Source organism: Pteropus medius, unplaced genomic scaffold (assembly GCF_902729225.1).
Source record: "Pteropus medius unplaced genomic scaffold, Ma_sr-lr_union100, whole genome shotgun sequence".
NCBI lineage: Eukaryota > Metazoa > Chordata > Mammalia > Chiroptera > Pteropodidae > Pteropus > Pteropus medius.
In genome coordinates this window covers 355,410-373,755 of record NW_024345599.1, presented here as the reverse complement: position 1 = coordinate 373,755, position 18,346 = coordinate 355,410, and the positions used below count along the sequence as shown (strand labels likewise).

Below are 18,346 nucleotides of genomic sequence, written 5' to 3'. Positions count from 1 at the left end.
ATTTTTTTAAACAATTTAAAATAATAATAATAATAATTTATGAATCTATGTTTTTGCAGTTCCAGTAGGAGCCACAAGAGGGAGAAAAATCATTAAATAATGTGTTTGGCTCTGTCTTAACCTTCCTTGAGGCAGTTGGTGCAGAACAGTGTGCTGCAAGGACTCTTGTGAGGCAAGGTCTAATTGGATCTGCTAAAGGTAGATTTGCAAGGACAAATGGCTGGCTAGTCCACCCTACCCTAGAGAAATAAGCAGTTACCGTAGCCCAGGCCTGCAGTGGAAGGTGCATTCTTGTTTTGCTGAGACACTGGATATTTGAGCCTAGATATGAGTCCTGAAACATACAGAGAGGGTCATGCTCCTAGTGAAGTATAGGAGGTAGGATACCTCACACACCCTCACTTGAAACCTCACACTTCTGATGTTCATTTTCCTAGTACATTTTGAATCCCAGAAGATCTCCACAAACCCTTTTGTTTTTGGTCTGGAAGTGTCTCCTCTCATAAAAGAGCTCTCAAGGACAAAAAAGAGAAAATACTAATTGAAATATACTCCCCAACTAAATACACCCCAACCTCCCAGCCCAGGCTTAACTCACATTCTACCTTCTCAATGAAGCTTTTTCCCTCATCAATCTCCAGTTTTTAGAATGTCTACACTACAGCATGTCCTTGAATAATGTCATTTTGTTTTAATGTTGATGAGATACCATAGGAACTTAACTCCTGTTTATATCAATTAGCCTATGGTAAAATTGGTTTTGTAATATGTTGTTTTACTTAAAGTCACAGAACCTATTGGCAATGTTAAGTGTGGACTTACTGTACTGAGAAACTGTCTTCTGATGTTTTCTAACCTGTATATTCTTTGAGGGCAAAGATCTCGGTTAATAATTTTCCTGCATTCTCCTTTACTACCGAGTACACAGTAGTAACTCAATGAATACTTGCTGATTGATTAATCACCAGTCTCTTTTATGTCTATCCTTAGTACTGAGCATCAATCGTCAAATAAGAAGTCACTCCCTATGGGTATAAAGTCTGCCTTTGACCAACTCTTTAGTTGACCTCCACCAGCATCACAAGAGTTGACTTTCACTGATTGATTTGCACTGCCCTGTGAGGCTTATTCTTCCCCTCATCACCTTGTTCTGAATCACTTCTGCTACTTATCACATTCCTTCATCTTTGGTGCCCTTGATACTCACCTGCAGAATTATGCTGATGGTAGTTAATGAGCTCAGGGATGGTGCTGAAGAGGTGCTTCTCAGCCAGGTAATACTGGTTCTGAGGTGTGGAACACACAACATAATGGCGTATCATCCCTTGAGGGTCCCTGAAGAAGTGGATTCTGAGTCAGCAACTTGAGAACAAGGGTCAGTGGGACCCAAAAAGTGAGGCAAGATGAGTTTTGAGTTTAGGGACAAAGGAAATAGGAGAGACACGCCATTAAGGAGCTGTTGGATGGGTACCCCTGTCCTTTGTCCCCAAGGCCTTGGAACAGTAGCACTCACCCTGTAGATTTAGCAAACACAGACACAGTATATTTTCCAGCTTTGCTGGAGTCTCTGACAATGAAACCTCCTTCCTTCCCCTGAAACAATAAAAAAAGAAGCTGACTGTAAGGAGGAAGTGGTGCCCACACCTGCATCCCACCTGCCCAAACCAGGGAGAAAATATAACCACCCCTGATTTCACTGCCACATTCCATGTTTCAGGTGATGATACTGAAAAGTGTAATGAGAACCCCATAAAATGATGGCCTTGACACTGCCTTGCATGGAGGTATCAGGCAGCAGCAAGCCTTCAACTCAAGATCCTCACTTGTACAAGGAGAATGCTGTTTGTTTGTGGTCGCACCCTTACCTCTTGCTTTAGCAGTTCTTCAGCTTGACTCCGAGTCATGTGTTTTGAATACCACCTGTTGAAAAGAGTGCTCGAGTGGCTTCTATGCCATGGTGTAAGCGATTCTGAGACTAGAGCGACCTCTAGGGCTCATCCATGCCAGTGATTCAGTCAATTCACTGAACCCCTATTTATTGAGTGCCTATCATGTGCATAACACAATTGCATTCCTTTCCCAGAACCTAGTTGGCACTGAAAATTCATAGATATGGAGAGTAGAGGGCAAAGGTAGGCGGCAGGGGTTGCAGGGAAGGGATCAGGGATGGAGCATTCAAGGACAATCCACCTCTATATTTACGGAGAACAAACGACGGCAGAAGTTTGACACGTTCACTCTTTCAAATGTTTCCTATCAGGCTGTCAATTCTTTCTTTGAGTGTGGTTCTTCTGGATTTGGGGGGCATGGTGACCTCTCCAACTCTCATAAGCAGAAGGTGTTTGGGAGGAGGGTAAGACGTAGGTACTACTAACTTGGGGGTGGTGACATCATTTGACCTAGCTGGCAGTGATCTTAATAAGTATCTTGAAATCAAAATTTTGTTGAAACTACAAAAAAGTATATGCTATATTTTATTCCTTCTGGAAGATTTTGAGCTGGGACCATAAGCATACTCACTCATACATTTCAATGGAGTCTTCTGCTTCAGTGACATAGTTATTAGGGATGTAGCCTTCCTGCCTGTAGAGGAGACATTGTGGTAGATCCTCCAGCACTCCCCATCCCTGGGCTCAAAACCAGTCTCAAATGGAGGTATATAAATCACGCCTCTCCCTCAAAGAGGATCATGTCACTAACACATGGCTAGGTCCATGAAGTGTGTAGCTTCTGCACATGCAGCATAGATTATATGTGTACAATAACATGTGGGCCAGACCCTACAGACTCGGAGAGGTGGCCATGTGTAGGGCTGGAGTGGACTCACCCATTTTTATCTCGTGCTCGCCACCAGGGTAAATTGCTCTCCTCCAGAATAAAATATTCATCACCCTTCCGCAGCTGTAAATCATTTGCATTCATTGGCATGTAATCATAAAGGGCTACAACCTTTTTCAGCTCGCTTGTGGAGACGGGTGCTGCTGTTGGTTCAGGGGGCAGTGGTTTTTTTAAGATCTGTGTAGGTAGGAGGAAAAAGTAGGGTAGTTTGGCTAGACATCAAATACTTTCCTCTCCCAACTCTCTGGCTTACTAGAAACACCATTCTAACCCAAATCAGGCATAATAAAAGTTTACTCAGCAGCCATTCTTAAGTACTTAGACAGGGGTTCCCAGCTGGAATGCATATCAGAATCTCTAGGGAGCATTTAACAATCCCAACACCCAGGCAGTTTCCCAGAACAATTACATCAAAATATCTGGAGATGGGGCCCAGCCGTCAGTATTTTTAAAACTTTTCAGACAAAAACCATGTACAGATATGATCAGGAAACCTATTTGGCACTAAATTTGTACATGAACCTAATAAGTGGCTTTAAAATTCAGTTTTCTTGTTTGTAAAATGAGCATAATTCCTGCCCTGCTTTATTGTGCTTCACAGATGTTGCATTTTTTACAAATTCAAGGCAAGACCTCCCATCAGCAAAAAATTGCAACTCGCTTTATTGTAATGGTCTGGAACCCAACTCACAATATCTCCAAGGTCCGCCTAGGTATGAGGAAGGGCTTTCTAGACCTCAAAAAGTAACCAAAAAGTAAAGTTTTAAAGTAATATATTACCGGTAGGATCAAGGTATTGGGTATATGGGTGTTCGTGATTAAATTCTTTCAACTTTATGTTTGAAAATATTTTTTTATTTTTAAAACTGGGCTTTATTTTGCTTTAAACAAATGATTGGATTAAATGGTTAACAAGAGCTTCCTAACAGCCCTGTATCATTCCACTGAAAAGGAAGTCCTAATTAGAATAAATCCTGTCTCAGCAAGAGCACCAATTAACAGTGCCAAATCCCAGGGGAATTCTAAGACTCTGGTATGTCTTCCAGGGTGACTGTAAGTTTCCATTTGAGCAGTAGCAGCACCCAATTTCCCTGTATACCTGGTCCTCCTCAGGCGTGGGAGGAAGAGGCTTTTTTGTCTTCCTATGAGAACTCCCAGGTTTTAAACCTGCAAAATAAGAAACCAGTGATGGTATAGAATGCATCTTAGGAAAGGGTCCCGGGACAGGTTAGGTTTGGTTAGGGACTTTGCTCTTGGTCCACAATACCTTTAGGCAAGTTAGGAAAAGTCTGGGCGGATAACAGTCCTGTGCCAAGTTGCACAGCGTGGAGAGTAGAGCACCGGCTGAATTTTGGCCCCCACAGATCCCTTCTCCCAGGTCTTTTTGTACAGTGACCAAAATGTACAAACCTGGGTTTGATAGACCCTTGAGAGAGTGGATGACACAGTCAAAAGAGGGAGAAATTGTATTGATCAGATCTCTTACTTCCATTCCTGTTTTCCAAAATTTGGCAGCCCATAGCATTTTTGGCTGTCTGAGAGCAGCAGAGATACTGCCCATCAATCCAGAAGCACGGATGGTATTTCTGTACCAGATCACTGTTGTACCGGATTACTGTAACAGGAGAGAAGAGAGATCACATCTGAGATGTGGGAAAATCCAACATTTGCGTGTTTTCCTCTTTGAGCTTAGTAGTGAACTTCAAACAACTGCACTTTCTTCTGCTACCCTGAAGGGAAGCAGACAACAGGGCCAGTTGTCTGGCCCCAGAGAGCTTCTGTGCAGTTATCTTCAGTGGTCAGCCATGATGACTATCTCCTGACCAACATGATAAGAATAGCTGATGTCTCCAGAGCCCAGAACAAAAACACGTTATCTATGTTTTCCCGGTAGTCATTACAATTTTCCTGTAAGACAGGTGTTGATTATGGTGTTCTTTTCCAGATAAGGGACACAATTTGCCCAAGCCAAACTCTCACTCCAGCTTCTAATATACCAATGTCCTAGCTCCTTGAGTGATCTTTTAGCGATATTTGCCTTAATGAGAACTTCTGCATCAGGATTTCTGTGTTCATAGAATAGTCAACAGAGTGAGCTCAGGGGCAAATGAAGGTGATTTTGCCTCTAGATTCTGCCTGTAGAATAAACAGAGTTTCAATCTTCCTAGGGCCACCGAGGTGGGTTGAATTCATTGCGGAAGATAAACACAGCGGCTCCTTTTCCCTCACAGGGTTGTGAGGCTCAAAAGATATCCCAGAAGCCAAAGTACTTTGGAAAGAATAGAGTGGTCTGTAGATAGGAGGAATTGGTCTTATGGCTTTTAATACTGTGGCAACTCAAGAACCTTAACATGAAGTTGGTTAGACAAGTCATCCTAGAATCATGTTGTTAGATAACAGAGGAGCAAAGACAACTGAAATAATTGACAATAGCTAGCATTAGGGCAAAGACCTAGGGTGGTCTAAGAATATGCACATTTGAAGACATACACATTTCAGCCTTTACTACTACTAGGAAGCCCTGCATAACTTTTTTAAAAAGATAAAAAACAAACAAAACCTTCCTTTGTGGAGACCAACTCCAGCCCTTAAGAGCTTGCTAGTCACGCTCCACTCACTTAGGGTTTGGGGGAAGGCCTAGAAGCTTCTGGTGGCCAGGTGCTTTTTAAAGGCAAAAGAACAAAAGTGCTGTCTTAAAAAAATGCTATCTTAATGTTTTCTAAACATGTATTTGAAGATTTGTATCTACTCTACCCTGCCTACCCTCACCCTTCACTTTTTCAGCACTCCCTTACACCATTGTACCAAATGCAAGGTGGTGGGAGCTATTCAGATGGGGTCCAGGTTGTGAGGAGCTGCACAGTCTGTAGAGAATTTTTTTTAAAGCCTACAGCACCTGGTCTTTCTAGGTGGTCTCCCATCCAAGTACTAACCAGGTCCGACCCTGCTTAGCTTCTGAGATCAGACAAGATTGGGCGTGTTCAGGGTGGTATGGCTGTTGGAGAATTTTAAAATAATAGTAAAACCAACCAAAAGTCTGTTTGACTTTTATTATTACCATGCACTGGAAATTCTGAATAATATTCTGTATAATTCTCCCAGCAAGGACTGATTATCTCTATTGCCTCTACACTCTGCCCCTCCTCCCATGGCACTACACTTCACCCAGAGATTTGAAAACTCTCAGATGCAGGCCTAGGCACCAGTAGATATGCTAACAATTCTTAACAACTAGTTACTCGTAAACTAAGCTATGCTAATGTGATAATGAGAGGACATAAGGCTTCCTGCTCTCTTCACCTCCAGCATACTCATTAAAAACCAAGCTTACATTACCAAATAATGTCTGCCTCTGAAGAGGTCCCTTTAAAAGGATTGCCCTTTCTTTGTTGGCTAATCCGGAGCTGGTATTTTTAGCTACTTAGGAGAGAATTGCAAAAGCAGAGTGTCTATTATGGACTGAATGTTTGTGTCCCCTCAAAATTCACATTATGAAGCTTCCCAATGTGATGGTATTGAGAAGTGGAGCCTTTAGGAGGTAATTAGGTCATAAGAGAGGAGCCCTTATGATGGGATTAGTGCTCTTATTAGAAGAGACTCAAGAGAGAGATTCTCTCTGCCATGTGAAGACACAATGAGAGAGTGGCCAGTCTGCAAGTCAGGCAGAGAGTTCTCACTAAGAACCAAAGCACATGGCACCCCGATCTTAGACTCCTCAGCTTCCAGAACTGTGAAAAATAAATGTTTAAGCCACCCAGTCTATGGTATTTTGTTATGACAGCTAGAGCTGATTAAGACAGTGTTCAAGTGGGAATGCTAGGAGAGACTGCTTACTTCACCAACGCATAGAGCCAGCCCTGTATGGGAAGCACTTATGGTTGGCACACATTCTGCAAATACTTGATGGTCTACTGTCTCATATACATATTTATCAGGATAATGTTTAAAATTCTGTTTCAGGAATGAATGAATTATTCCTCTCCATATTGGTTGTTGGAGTTTTGCCAAGGCCATGCTTATTCATTTTGGTGAAGTCACATCATTTGATTATATTTGAAGTTGCTATTAGGATAGGCTCTATTCAGCTTGACTAAACAAAGATTCTAGAGTGAATATAGCCAAACATCTGTGGTGCTGTAACGTAGAATTGTCCACTACCATGTTCAAAGAAATGAAAGGAGAGAGCCCATGGCTAAGTTCTCAGGCATACAACTTTTCATTGAAAGTGCTGCGGAAAAAAGGTAGCAGATAGATATTAGGTTACTTAGACCTTACTTTTTAAATTGAGATATAACTTACACATAAAGTGCACAGATCTAAGGTATGTAGCTAACCACGTTTGTTTACAATTATTTAACCATCACTCAGATCCAGCACTTCAGAAGGCTCCCTCATGCCCCTTCACAGCACCTGGATTCTGATGAGGTCCCCTTCTCATGTTAGTGATTTTTAATTGGTGCATTTTTACCCTAAAGTGGGACATCATCATCAGAGTGGGATTTTATGGCTCCTAGACTATTTTTCTATTGGCATTGCTAGCACCTTGGGCTGCCCTGGGGTTGTTAGAACTTGCACCTAAATCTTCCAACAACTATGATCTTTGTTGCAAGGCATCTACATCTTGGCTCATGTTGTCAGCCCAAGCAGGTTCAACAAGACATACACCCAGGTCTGGAATAACTGGAAAAAAATGCCTTCAGTAAAACGTAAAGGAAGAGAAGGCAAAATTGCACCTACTCATGCTAATGACCCAACTGAAGTGGTGGTGTTCTATTTTTGTTTTGGCTTTATTTTTACTGTAATTTTACCTAATGAACTTTAGTAGCAGTGCCTAATCAATATAGTAAGGTTAATATCTGAGTAAATAAACCAAGTTTATAAGCTGGATATTCTTATCCTTGGTCATTACTCATACCTCGAATATAGTAGGCAGTCAATAAATATTTGTTGGGCTAACCTACGACTGGTTTTGAAATTAGTATTTGAAGTGTAAAGGAGTTACTAACTTGTACATGCCACATTTTTTCTCTTTTGTTTCTCCCTCAGCTAACATATCCACCTTCCCCTGTTTCCAAACTAAATCCTAGCTGTCCATCAATGTGGAGCACAAGTTGGTGGTAGTTGTGTACTCTAACAGAAAAATCAATTAACAGAACTATTGGCCCCTTTTTGTGTGCAAGGCACCGTGTGTGGCACTGTGGAGAGAACTGAAGAAGTACAAATATATATGACCTCTGGAGCTCCTATTTCAGCCTCTGCAAATATTTCCCTGGCTTGGAAATAGCCTATTCATTCAGAGCATGAAATTCAAAGCCTGACCCTACCACTTACTGAGTGCTTTTGGGCCAGTTACTTAACTTCTCTGTACCTCAGTTTTCTCATCTGTAAATGGGAATAATGAAAACAACTGTCTTATATGGTTAATATTAGAAAGAAATAACTTAACACATGTAAAGAACTTAGAGGATCCTGGATCCTAATAAGCACTGTTGAAGCGTTTGCTTGTTTTGTACCCCAAGGTCTAATGCAGGCCTCTTATCTCAAAACATACTAAGAACTTAACTGTATGGTGCAAGATATCACCCATTTGCAATACTCAGCATAGCCTTACTCTAGAATACAGACTTATACTGTTTAATGACTGGAATTCTGAGAAATGCATCATTAGATGATTTAATCATTGTGCGAACATTATAGAGTACACCCAACACTAACCTAAATGGTGGAGCCTACACACCTAGGCTATATGGTATAATGTATTGCTCCTAGGCTACAAGCCTGTACAGCAAGTTACTGTATAAAACTACATGAGATGAAATCAAGTATAAGAGAAAATGATGTAATCAAGAGATGTGGTAAACATGAGATGTGTGAGGCTGCTGCCTGTATAACATTGCACACATTTTTTTTTTTAGGTGAGGCAACCTTTAGTTGACCTCACAGATTGCAAAGACCTTGCCAGCTTACAATCCCTTATTTTTTATTTTTTACACCTACAGCACCTGGTCTTCCTAGGTGGTCTCCCATCCAAGTACTAACCAGGCCTGACCCTGCTTAGCTTCTGAGATCAGATGGGATCGGGTTTGTTCAGGGTGGCATGGCTGTAGACAACACTGCACACTTTTTGACAGAAAACATTTTTTTATGAGTAGAAAGAGTATACTCTAAAATAATGATAAGAAGTATAGTATAGTAAATACATAAACCAGTAACAGTCGCTTTTGCCATTATCAAGTAATATGTACTGTACATAATTGTACGTGCTCTACTTTTATATAACTGGTAGCTCAGTAACACCACAAATACGTGAGTAATGCACTGAACTACAATATTATGGTGGCTACATTGTCACTAAGCAATAGGAATTTTTCAGCTCCATTATAATCTTGAGACTACCATCGCATATGTGATCTGTTGTTGATTGAAATGTCTTTATGCAGTGCATGGCTGTATCTTGCTACCAACCACAAGTGCAATTTCTGAACTTGAGAACTAAGCAGCATAAAACTATGTAATGAGCTTAGTCTCTGGAATCATATAGACCTAGGGATGTGGTAAGAATCCATGCTTCCCCACTCACAAGCTGTGTGCCTTTGAAAAAATTACTTAATCTCTTTGAGCTTTAGTTCTCTCCCCTGTAAACAAGAGAATAATACATACTTCATAGGCTTATTGTGAGGATTTAATGAGCTATTATATTCAAAGCACTTGGCCCAGAGCCTGGTACACAGTAAGTGCTCATTAAGTGTTATTATTATTGTTGTTGTTGTTTTGCCAGAGTAGCTATGAGAATTAAATGAAATAATAAATATAAAGTATTTAGCTTGGAGTCTAGCACATAGCAAGAATTCAATAAATGACCCTTTTCTTCCTTACTCCTTTCCCCTTTCAGCTTGAAAAATTTGGTCATTTTTATTTCAACTAATTGACTTGCATTCAAAGGAGTGAACAAAGCTGGTATAGTCAGCCACCAGGTATCAGAATCTACATGTTTATTAAGACAAAGGTTATTGCTGTCACGCAATAACCCAACCATGCTGTTATCAGTCTGCCATCCTTCCTGTTTCTCTAGGCAGCCTTTCCTGATGTTAATTCAACCAGTTAATCTCTCGGTCACTTGACATGTGGCTATATATACACTCAAATGTGTGTGCATGCATCCTGTGCTACAAGCATTTACAGTCAAGTTTATCTGAGCACACTGTATGGTTTATATGAAATGCTGAAACTGTTTAACTTTAGGTCTTCACAAAGCTAGGAATATGAAATAGTTCCTTGGAAAATATTCATCCACAGTGAAGATATGTATAGTGCTTTCTGTACAGTGCTTTACAGTTTTCCATGTGCTTTCACATATATTACTTCATTTGATCCTTAGGACAACCTTGGAGGTAGGTATGGCAGACATCGTTATTATTCCTATATCAGAAGAAGAAACTGAGCCTAAAATAAGTGTGTTGACCTATTTGTCAAAGGTCATTCAGCTTATTAGTGGTAGAAGAGGGCTTGGAATAAGGTTCCCCACTCTGACTTCAAGCACTCTCATAATCATCTATTTAATTTTTTGGGACCAAGTATTACATACTTAGGATTCAAAATATTTCAATAACCTTTAAATGCCACCCCACCTCACCCTTGTAATCAGTGTAAAGAATGGAGATTTTTGTAAATAGGGAAATGGAGGTACCTACAATGACAAAATTGCACTACAGAGATAGTGGTGGAACTGGGTTGAAATTTTTAGTCTAGCGTGTAATTTTTTTATTCATATGATGGAATGTGAAACTCAGCTGCATCAGTAATGTGGGGAAAATTATTTCTCTCCTGCTCCCCCTCCTTCTCTTGTCCTCCTTCCCTTCCACCTCTCTTTCTCCAATCTCTCCCCCTTCTGCCGCCCCCGCTTCTCTCCGCTTTTCTTCCTTTCCTTCTTTCTTTCTTTGGAAACTTGTTTATTTTACAAACAATTCTCACCATTTTTAAGCTGGTGAATCCAACGTTTCCTCAGTTCTTCAGTTGGGGAGAAGACATAGAGAGGCCCTTCATCATATACAACCTGAGACAATGGACACACAGACTTCAGCAATTAGAATTCAGAAAAAAAAAGAAGAAAACCCTTGAAGGATCAAATCTTAAGCTACAACTTTGTATATGCATAGTGGAAAACAAAGGAAGGCAAAGTCTTCAGTCAGTAACTGGGCCAGTGTCATGTGAATTATCTGCAGAATTCCTAAGCAATTCAAATTCAGGATGTAGGACTTAGGAAGTCTTAGCTTACTGAATACTCCTAGGTTCTCTTGAGTTATGTTTCAATTTGTATGTAAACTTAGTTCACGACGTTTCCTTCAGCTGTGGTGGAGACAAGATTTTTGTTTAACCAACAAAAGCTATTTTATGACCTTATTAAACTTTGAGTTTGTATAAGGAAGAACTGAAGTAATGATTTGTATAACTTAAGTCTTGGTTAGTACATACAGATTATTCACTTGGAAAATATGAAGTAAAATTTTAACTCATGGCTAATTTTCCCCTCACTGCCTAGTAGTCTCCCCTTGCCAATATTTGCCAAAATAAACCAAACTTGGAACCACAACCCTACTTCAAAAAGAGTAAAGTAAATTAAGCATTGTCATCAAATCAAACAGTCAGGATTTTTTTAACACTTCACATATACAAGGCATTGTGCTAAGTGTTGTGGAGGTGCATAAAACATATAAGATGTTTCGCAGACTTACTAGATATCATATAATGGATTCTAAAGTCAAATGTAAATTAATTTTGAATTATCTGTTTACCATTATCAACTAGCCCAGCTAAACAATGTCATCTTGTTGAAACACAACGGTAGCAAAAGTATGTCTAAAACACCCTTCCTTCACAGGTTTTGTAAACTTTGATACAATCAAGGACATGGACAAGATCCTTTTACATTTTTCTTTTTGCTTTTTAGTCTTGCTGTGCTCATAAATCCATGACAGAAAGACCCCTCCCCTGAGACTTTCCACTTCCTTTTCTGTCTTTCACTGTTGCAGAGGCTGCTATATTCATGACATGTGGCCTACAGAGTTCTCAGGACATAAGCAAGCCAAATCTGAAGCTCTCGTTCTCTTGTATGGCTTACAATGCATCAACCAAACAGATGTCTACGTGCCTCCTTAGTTATTTCAAACTACAATAGAATTTAAATTTATGTGTAAGTCTAATAAGCCTTCCCCATACCAAACTTCCTAATACTACTCCTTCTCTCCCCTTTTCTGACTTTTCAACTCACGTGACCACCATTAGACAGATAGGCAGAACCAGAAGGAAGCGAAATGCTCACTCAACAAACCCAGCATCTTCCTCAATGTAGTTATCATAGACAAGACACACCATAACAGAATTAATGCCATTATGGAGTCTCTGAGGTGTAGAGACTAAAAGAAACTATGTTAGATTGGGAAAATAAAAAAGCAAATGCTCTCAGCCCATGGCAGTCTCATTTCTCAGTCCAACCTTCTTGTCTACCTCAACTTCTGTTCCTTGGGACCTAGTATCCTTCCCTATATCTCCCACTCCGTCCCTAACAATTACAAGTCCCTTTGAGAGCTGGTGAGAGAAAATACCTCACCTGGAAGGGATAAGGGAACCTTTCAATGATTGAGATCTGCTCCATTTCACTGGATTCTTCACCCCTTCTCTGCAATGAAAGAAGAAGAAAACATGGTTATTAGTTGATGCATTGTTCTTTTCTGGATTTTCTTAGGTACTGGGAATTCTTCGCTGTAGCTTCAGAAGGCTCCCCTGCACAGACAATGCAAATTCTTAGTGACTAATTCCTATAACCCGATAAGGACACATATCCATGGAATCCAGAACATGAGAGAGAAAGATAAATATCATATGATTTCACTTATATGAAGAATCTAAGAATCTAAGAAACAAAAAGAACAAACCAATCAAAAACAGACTCAAATATAGAGGAGAGTCTGGTGATGGCCAGAGGGGAGAGGGGTTGAAGGGCTGGGAGAATGGGGTGAAGGGTTAAAGAAGTACAAATTAGTAGCTGGTAGATGGTCATGGGGATGGGGAGCATAGCATAGGGAATGCATTGAGCATTAATGTAATGGCTAAGTGAAGAGCCAGAGGAGAGAAAAAGCAATTAGGAGGGTTGTTTTATAAATTGTATAAATGTCTAACCAATGTTTCATAAACTGTATAAATGTCTAACCAATGTGCTGTATACCTGAAACTAATAATAAAATAAAATTTTAAAAAACCATCGGGCATCTCAAATCATTAAGGAAAGGGAGGTTACTCAATAAATGGTGCTAGAACATTAACCACTGATATTGGTAGTGAGGAGTTAGGTAGCTATTTCATGCCATATGCCAAGGTAAATTCTGGATGGATTCAAGAGCTTAATATAAAAAATGAAACTAGGAATGACTGAGAAAAAGTTTACCCATTTATATAATCTTGCAAGGCTTTTCTAATATAATGCTAAAGATTAGAATCATTAAGAAAAAGTAAGCTAATTTGATGATATAGACGTTAAAACCTTGTATGGTAAAAAACAAAAACAAAAACAAAAACACCCCCACCATAAACAAAATTCAAAGATAAATGAAAAGGTTAAAAAACATTTTCAACATATTATTACAGTTAAAGGATTAATATGCTTAATATATTGAAATATCTTAAAAACTACTAGGAATAAGGTAAACATTTCAGTAGAAAGATGGGCAAAAATTAACAGGCAATTTGCAAATGAAAAAATATAAATAAGCTATAGATGTATAATTGTTTAACCTTATGAGTAACAAAAACAATTGCAAAATAAGACAGCAGTGAAATGCCATTTTTCTTGGCTGCCAAATTAACAAAAATTTAAAAAATCTGGTATTAAAAAAGAATGTAGAGAAATAGAAACTCTCACACATAGTTTGTAGGAGAGTATGAAATTCAAATTTCACTTCTAGAAAACAAAATAGAATAAAAAAGGTAAAAGTAACCAAAAGGCACAGACTTCATAAAGAGAAGACAAAATTTTACTACTAGGAAATTATTATAAGGAAAAAAATAAAAGCACGTACAGATGCATGAAAAGATGTTCCTCCAACATGGTTTATAATATCAAGTAATTGGAAATAACTTAAATGTGCAATAATAGTAAATGGATTAAACAAATTTTAATACAATATACCCAAGATAAGGAATACTATGCAGTCACGAAACTCATGTTATTAAAGAGTATTGTCATTGGGAAAAGTTTTCATATGTTGTTAAATTGAAAATGTAGTTTGCAAAGCAAGATGTGTAGTATAATTCTATGTTTCAAATATATAACATATATTTTAGTGTGGTTGTATGCGTTGCTAGTGGAGAAAAACTCAAGCCTGTAAATCTGATCCTGGTACCTGAAAGAGTAAAACCCATGATCTCTGATCAGTTTGTAAACTTGATATGATGTTATCTTAAAATTGGTGTTACAAATTTTCTAGATTAAGTGAGTTGTTCTGCATCTGGGGGAAAGATGCTACGACTCGTTATAATCAATACATGGCAGAGTGAAGAATTTTATACAGAAGCTTTTCTGTGTTCCACATTACACCACTAGTTTATTTACAGAGAACTGCAGTGTTCCAAATTTCTTAACTGCTCTCCCACCCCATTCCTCTGACAATAATCTCTCCTTACCGGAATCTGTCTTTCAGGGGGAGGATTTTTTTCAGGAACCACTGTTTCAACGCAGGTGATCTTCTCAACATCTATTGAACCCTTCTTACTGCCTCTTCTCTAAGAAAGTGAATGAGGAAGAAAATGGAGAAAGATTAAGGGTGATTAAGCAACCAGATGATTAGATTTTGTTATCTAATCATTCAACATAGTGAGGTGACACCCACACTCTATTATCAGGACCTGTCATTTTGAAAAAATCAACTTTCAGATCTATTAATCTAATCTTTTTTGAGTACCAGATGGAGGGGAAATACTATGGAAGAGTGGATGACTGTCTTTATCTTAAAAAAATAAGAAAGCAATTTCCAAGTCTTAGATTTCATTCTCAACAATCATTTAATGAGTGCTCACCTATGGCAAGATCCCATGGTAAAATTTTCCCCACGGCTTCCCAGTACCTTTGAATTTTTTTTTCCAGCATGGCTGTAGCTAGTTCTAGGCTAGGAAACATTTTGCTGAGTTTGAAATGTACTTGGGCCCCTTCCATCTTCCTCCTCCCACCAAAAAGCCTCTACTTCCTCCCCAACGGATATCTAAGGCCAAGTTTTTGATACTCGGGTTTCACAGCAGAGAAACTTACCCCACGTTCAAAGTCATACTCATAGTAGGAAAGTTTGTGCACAGTCAAGAGAAAGAGGCGCTTCTTGAAGTTTAAAGGTGATGTTTTCTTTTTCTGCTGGGATCGCTTCAGAAAGATGCTCTCCAGTATCACTGCAGCCATAGCTTCTTATTTCTGGAGCTCACTTGTTTGCTGTTGATAATGAAAGTTCTTGTCAACCCAGCACATTAATCCTCATCTCCCCTGGTTCCCCCTCAGCCTAGCCACCTAGTTTCGAATGGAACAGAAACTTATAAAGCTAACAAAAGACCTTCTTCCTACCTTGCCATCCACCTTCCACATCCCCTATCTCTGTCAGTTTTTAGGTATAGTAGATGAATATTGAATTGGAGGAATTGGTTCTACATTGTGAACTCACATAAACTGAGTTCTTGGAGCACTCTGGATGCCAAATGACATGTACCTGTGTGCTAGGTAATGTCTAGAGGCAAATTTATACTAACTGCCCTTTTATGATACATGCAGAATCTGTGAACAGCAAAAGTCTCTGTGCAGCTGTTGACCCTGATATCCCCAGAAGGGATAATGCAGGTGCCAGAACTCCAGTGAGGCAGATATTGGACTTTCAGTTCCCAGTTTCCTAGACAGTGAATATAATTTTTCAAACATTGTCCCACTGAGGTCTGTAACCAAGAGGTCTAATAAGGATATGGAGGCTGCACCTGCAGTTATAGACGTATACTAACTGCCGCCCAACCGATTTTGCCCATCACCCACTGGCTGAGCTATAAAGGATGAAAGCTTTATTTTAAAATTGAAAAATAATTTTTTGGGAGGGAGTCGTTTTTGTTTTTGTTTTTGGCTTTTCCCCATCTTTCCGATTACATTAGTTTTTTTAAACAGCATCATGCAAAAGCGATGCAACTGTCTTACTCTTATGGGTGTCAACTCTGATCGTTTATGAAAAGTAACTTGATTAGCCTCTCCAAATTTACAGTACCCCGGAAAGATTTAGTTTAGGTAACTGAAATAGAGAAAGGCAAAGAAAGTTATAAAAAGTCACCATGGGAGAGGGGAGAAAAAAAAAATGGCATAGACGATAGAGGCTCTGTTCATCCCTCTAGTGACCAAATCAAAGTTGCGATGGAAACAAGGAGCAGCAGCAAAGAAAAATCACCTGGGATCTAGGTGAACAAGCCACACAACTAGGGAGAAATCTAAGAAATCACCTGCAACGGCAGAAGGCAGGACAGGGCAAGGACGCGGGGCTGCCCGGTCTCGAGTGGCTGAGTGAGACAGAAGCTGCGGTAGTGGCAGCGACAGTGGCAGCAGCAGACATCTCTTAAAAGGGGCCTCATCTGCGAGGGGATTTTCACGGTGACGGACCTGCTCGCTCTGAGCACCAGTGCCTGTTTGTCTGCATGCAGGGGGCATGAGAGACTTACAGGAAGATATTGTCGATGTGAGAGTTGAGGCAAGACTCTCTCTGTACAGAACTGCTGGCGGTATCCATTGTCCCCTGTTGAGCCCACTCCACTCTCAGTGCGCGGACACAGAGCCGCCATAACTGTGATGTCATCAAACTAGATAACAGAGGTCGCTCCACTCAGAGGATTCCTGAAACCCCATGTCCCCCAATTCATGGCTCCAACCAAGCCACATCCAGGTATATCCTCAGCAAGTCAGGTGCTCCTTGCTGAGCAGTCTTTAGACTCACACTGGAGGCAGCTGGCCTCGGTTTCTGGTGTGGCCTTTTGAGGCAACTATAAGCACAGCATCTGTGGATTGCTTGCTGAATCTTAACGGGTGGCCCTGGAGGGGTAGAGGCTTGGGCTAAATTTGGCCTGCAGCTGAGCCCCTCTCGGGACTGTGCCACTGGACACCTACTTCACAAATCCACACTAATAAGACCAGGAAACTTAGGAGCTTTGCTTAGTACATAGAAACAGACATGGAAAGGCAGCCAAAATGGGAAGACAAAGAATCAGAAACCATATGAGAGAACAGAACAGAGATCCAGATATAATGGAGTCAAGTAACGTAACTTCTACAGAGTCCAAAACACTGGTTATAAAGATGCTCAATGAACTTTAGAGAAATGTAGAGAACTCCAACAAAGAGATAAAAATGGAGATGGAGATTATAAGAGGGAACTAGTCTGAAATGGAGAACACATTATCTGAGATGACAAGCATATTAAATGGAATAAACAAAAGAATAAACAAAGTGAATATAGAAGAGGATCACATGCCCTTTCTAGAGGACAGGAACGCCAATCAGGACACTCAAACAGGATGGCAAGAAAAAAGAGGCCAAGACTATAAAGATGATTTAAGGAGGCTATGGGACACTATTAAGGCTCCAAATATTCATGTGAAGTAAGTGAAGAAAATCAAGATGTTGAACAACTGTTTGAAGAAATAATGATGGAAAACTTCCCTAACCTGGTGAAGGAAATGGACATAAAACCCCAGGAAGCTCAGAGGATTCCAAAAATCAGGGATCCAAAGAGGCTCACACTAAGACACATCATAATTAAAATGCCAAAGGTTGAATACAAAGAAAAAAAATTTAAAGCTGCAAGAGAAAAATAATTACATAGAAGGGAACATCCATACGACTGGCAGCTGATTTCTCAAGAGAGACTATGCAGGACAGAAGGACTTGGCAAAAAAATATTCGAAAGAATGAAGACCCAGGATATACAACCAAGAATAATTTATCCAGCAAAGCTATCATTTAGAGTTGAAGGACAGATAAAGAGCTTCCCACACAAAAATAAACTAAAAGAATTTATCACCACCAAGCCAGAATTACAGGAAATGTTGGAGGGACTTCTTTAAGAAGAAAAAACATGTATCAAAAATAGGAATAAAGAATGGTAACAACTACATTCCTATCAATAAGTACCTTAAATGGAAAAGAATTAAGTACTCCAACCAAGGGATGGAGCGGCTAAAAGGATAAGAAAACAAGACCTCTACATATGAAAAGGAAGGGGATGGAAAAAGATATTGCTGTGATGAACCTAGAAGATATTTAAGTCAGACAGAGAAAGATAAACACTATATGATTTCACTTATCTGTGGAATTTAAGGAATGGAAAGGGCAAACTAATCAAAAACAGACTAGCAAATATAGTGGACAATATGGTGATGGACAGAGGGAAGGGGAGTTTGAAGGGCTGGAAGAATGGGGTGAAGGGTTAAAGAAGTACAAATTAGTAGCTGA

General features: G+C 39.7%; 1 protein-coding gene, 1 non-coding gene and 1 pseudogene across 3 annotated transcripts in view; all 3 read right to left on the bottom strand.

Annotated features, from left to right (window-relative positions):
- Positions 1-18,346, bottom strand: part of BTK (Bruton tyrosine kinase) — a 31,717-nt gene that overhangs the window by 5,884 nt on the left and 7,487 nt on the right. For both annotated transcript variants that reach the window (XM_039873997.1, XM_039873998.1), the window contains exons 2-13: positions 15,137-15,307; positions 14,515-14,613; positions 12,446-12,514; positions 10,810-10,891; positions 4,325-4,453; positions 3,938-4,005; positions 2,828-3,015; positions 2,521-2,583; positions 1,866-1,920; positions 1,514-1,593; positions 1,208-1,335; positions 260-334 (exon numbers count right to left, since the gene is read on the bottom strand). In XM_039873997.1, the coding sequence (XP_039729931.1) occupies positions 260-334; positions 1,208-1,335; positions 1,514-1,593; positions 1,866-1,920; positions 2,521-2,583; positions 2,828-3,015; positions 3,938-4,005; positions 4,325-4,453; positions 10,810-10,891; positions 12,446-12,514; positions 14,515-14,613; positions 15,137-15,277 (1,177 nt within the window). In that variant the 5' untranslated portion in view covers positions 15,278-15,307. The remainder of the gene's footprint in view (positions 1-259; positions 335-1,207; positions 1,336-1,513; positions 1,594-1,865; positions 1,921-2,520; positions 2,584-2,827; positions 3,016-3,937; positions 4,006-4,324; positions 4,454-10,809; positions 10,892-12,445; positions 12,515-14,514; positions 14,614-15,136; positions 15,308-18,346) is intronic.
- LOC120611590 (uncharacterized) lies at positions 5,723-5,841 on the bottom strand (annotated as a pseudogene).
- Positions 8,829-8,947, bottom strand: LOC120611584 (5S ribosomal RNA). The gene has a single exon (XR_005655231.1). It is a non-coding gene; the product is annotated as a 5S ribosomal RNA (ribosomal RNA).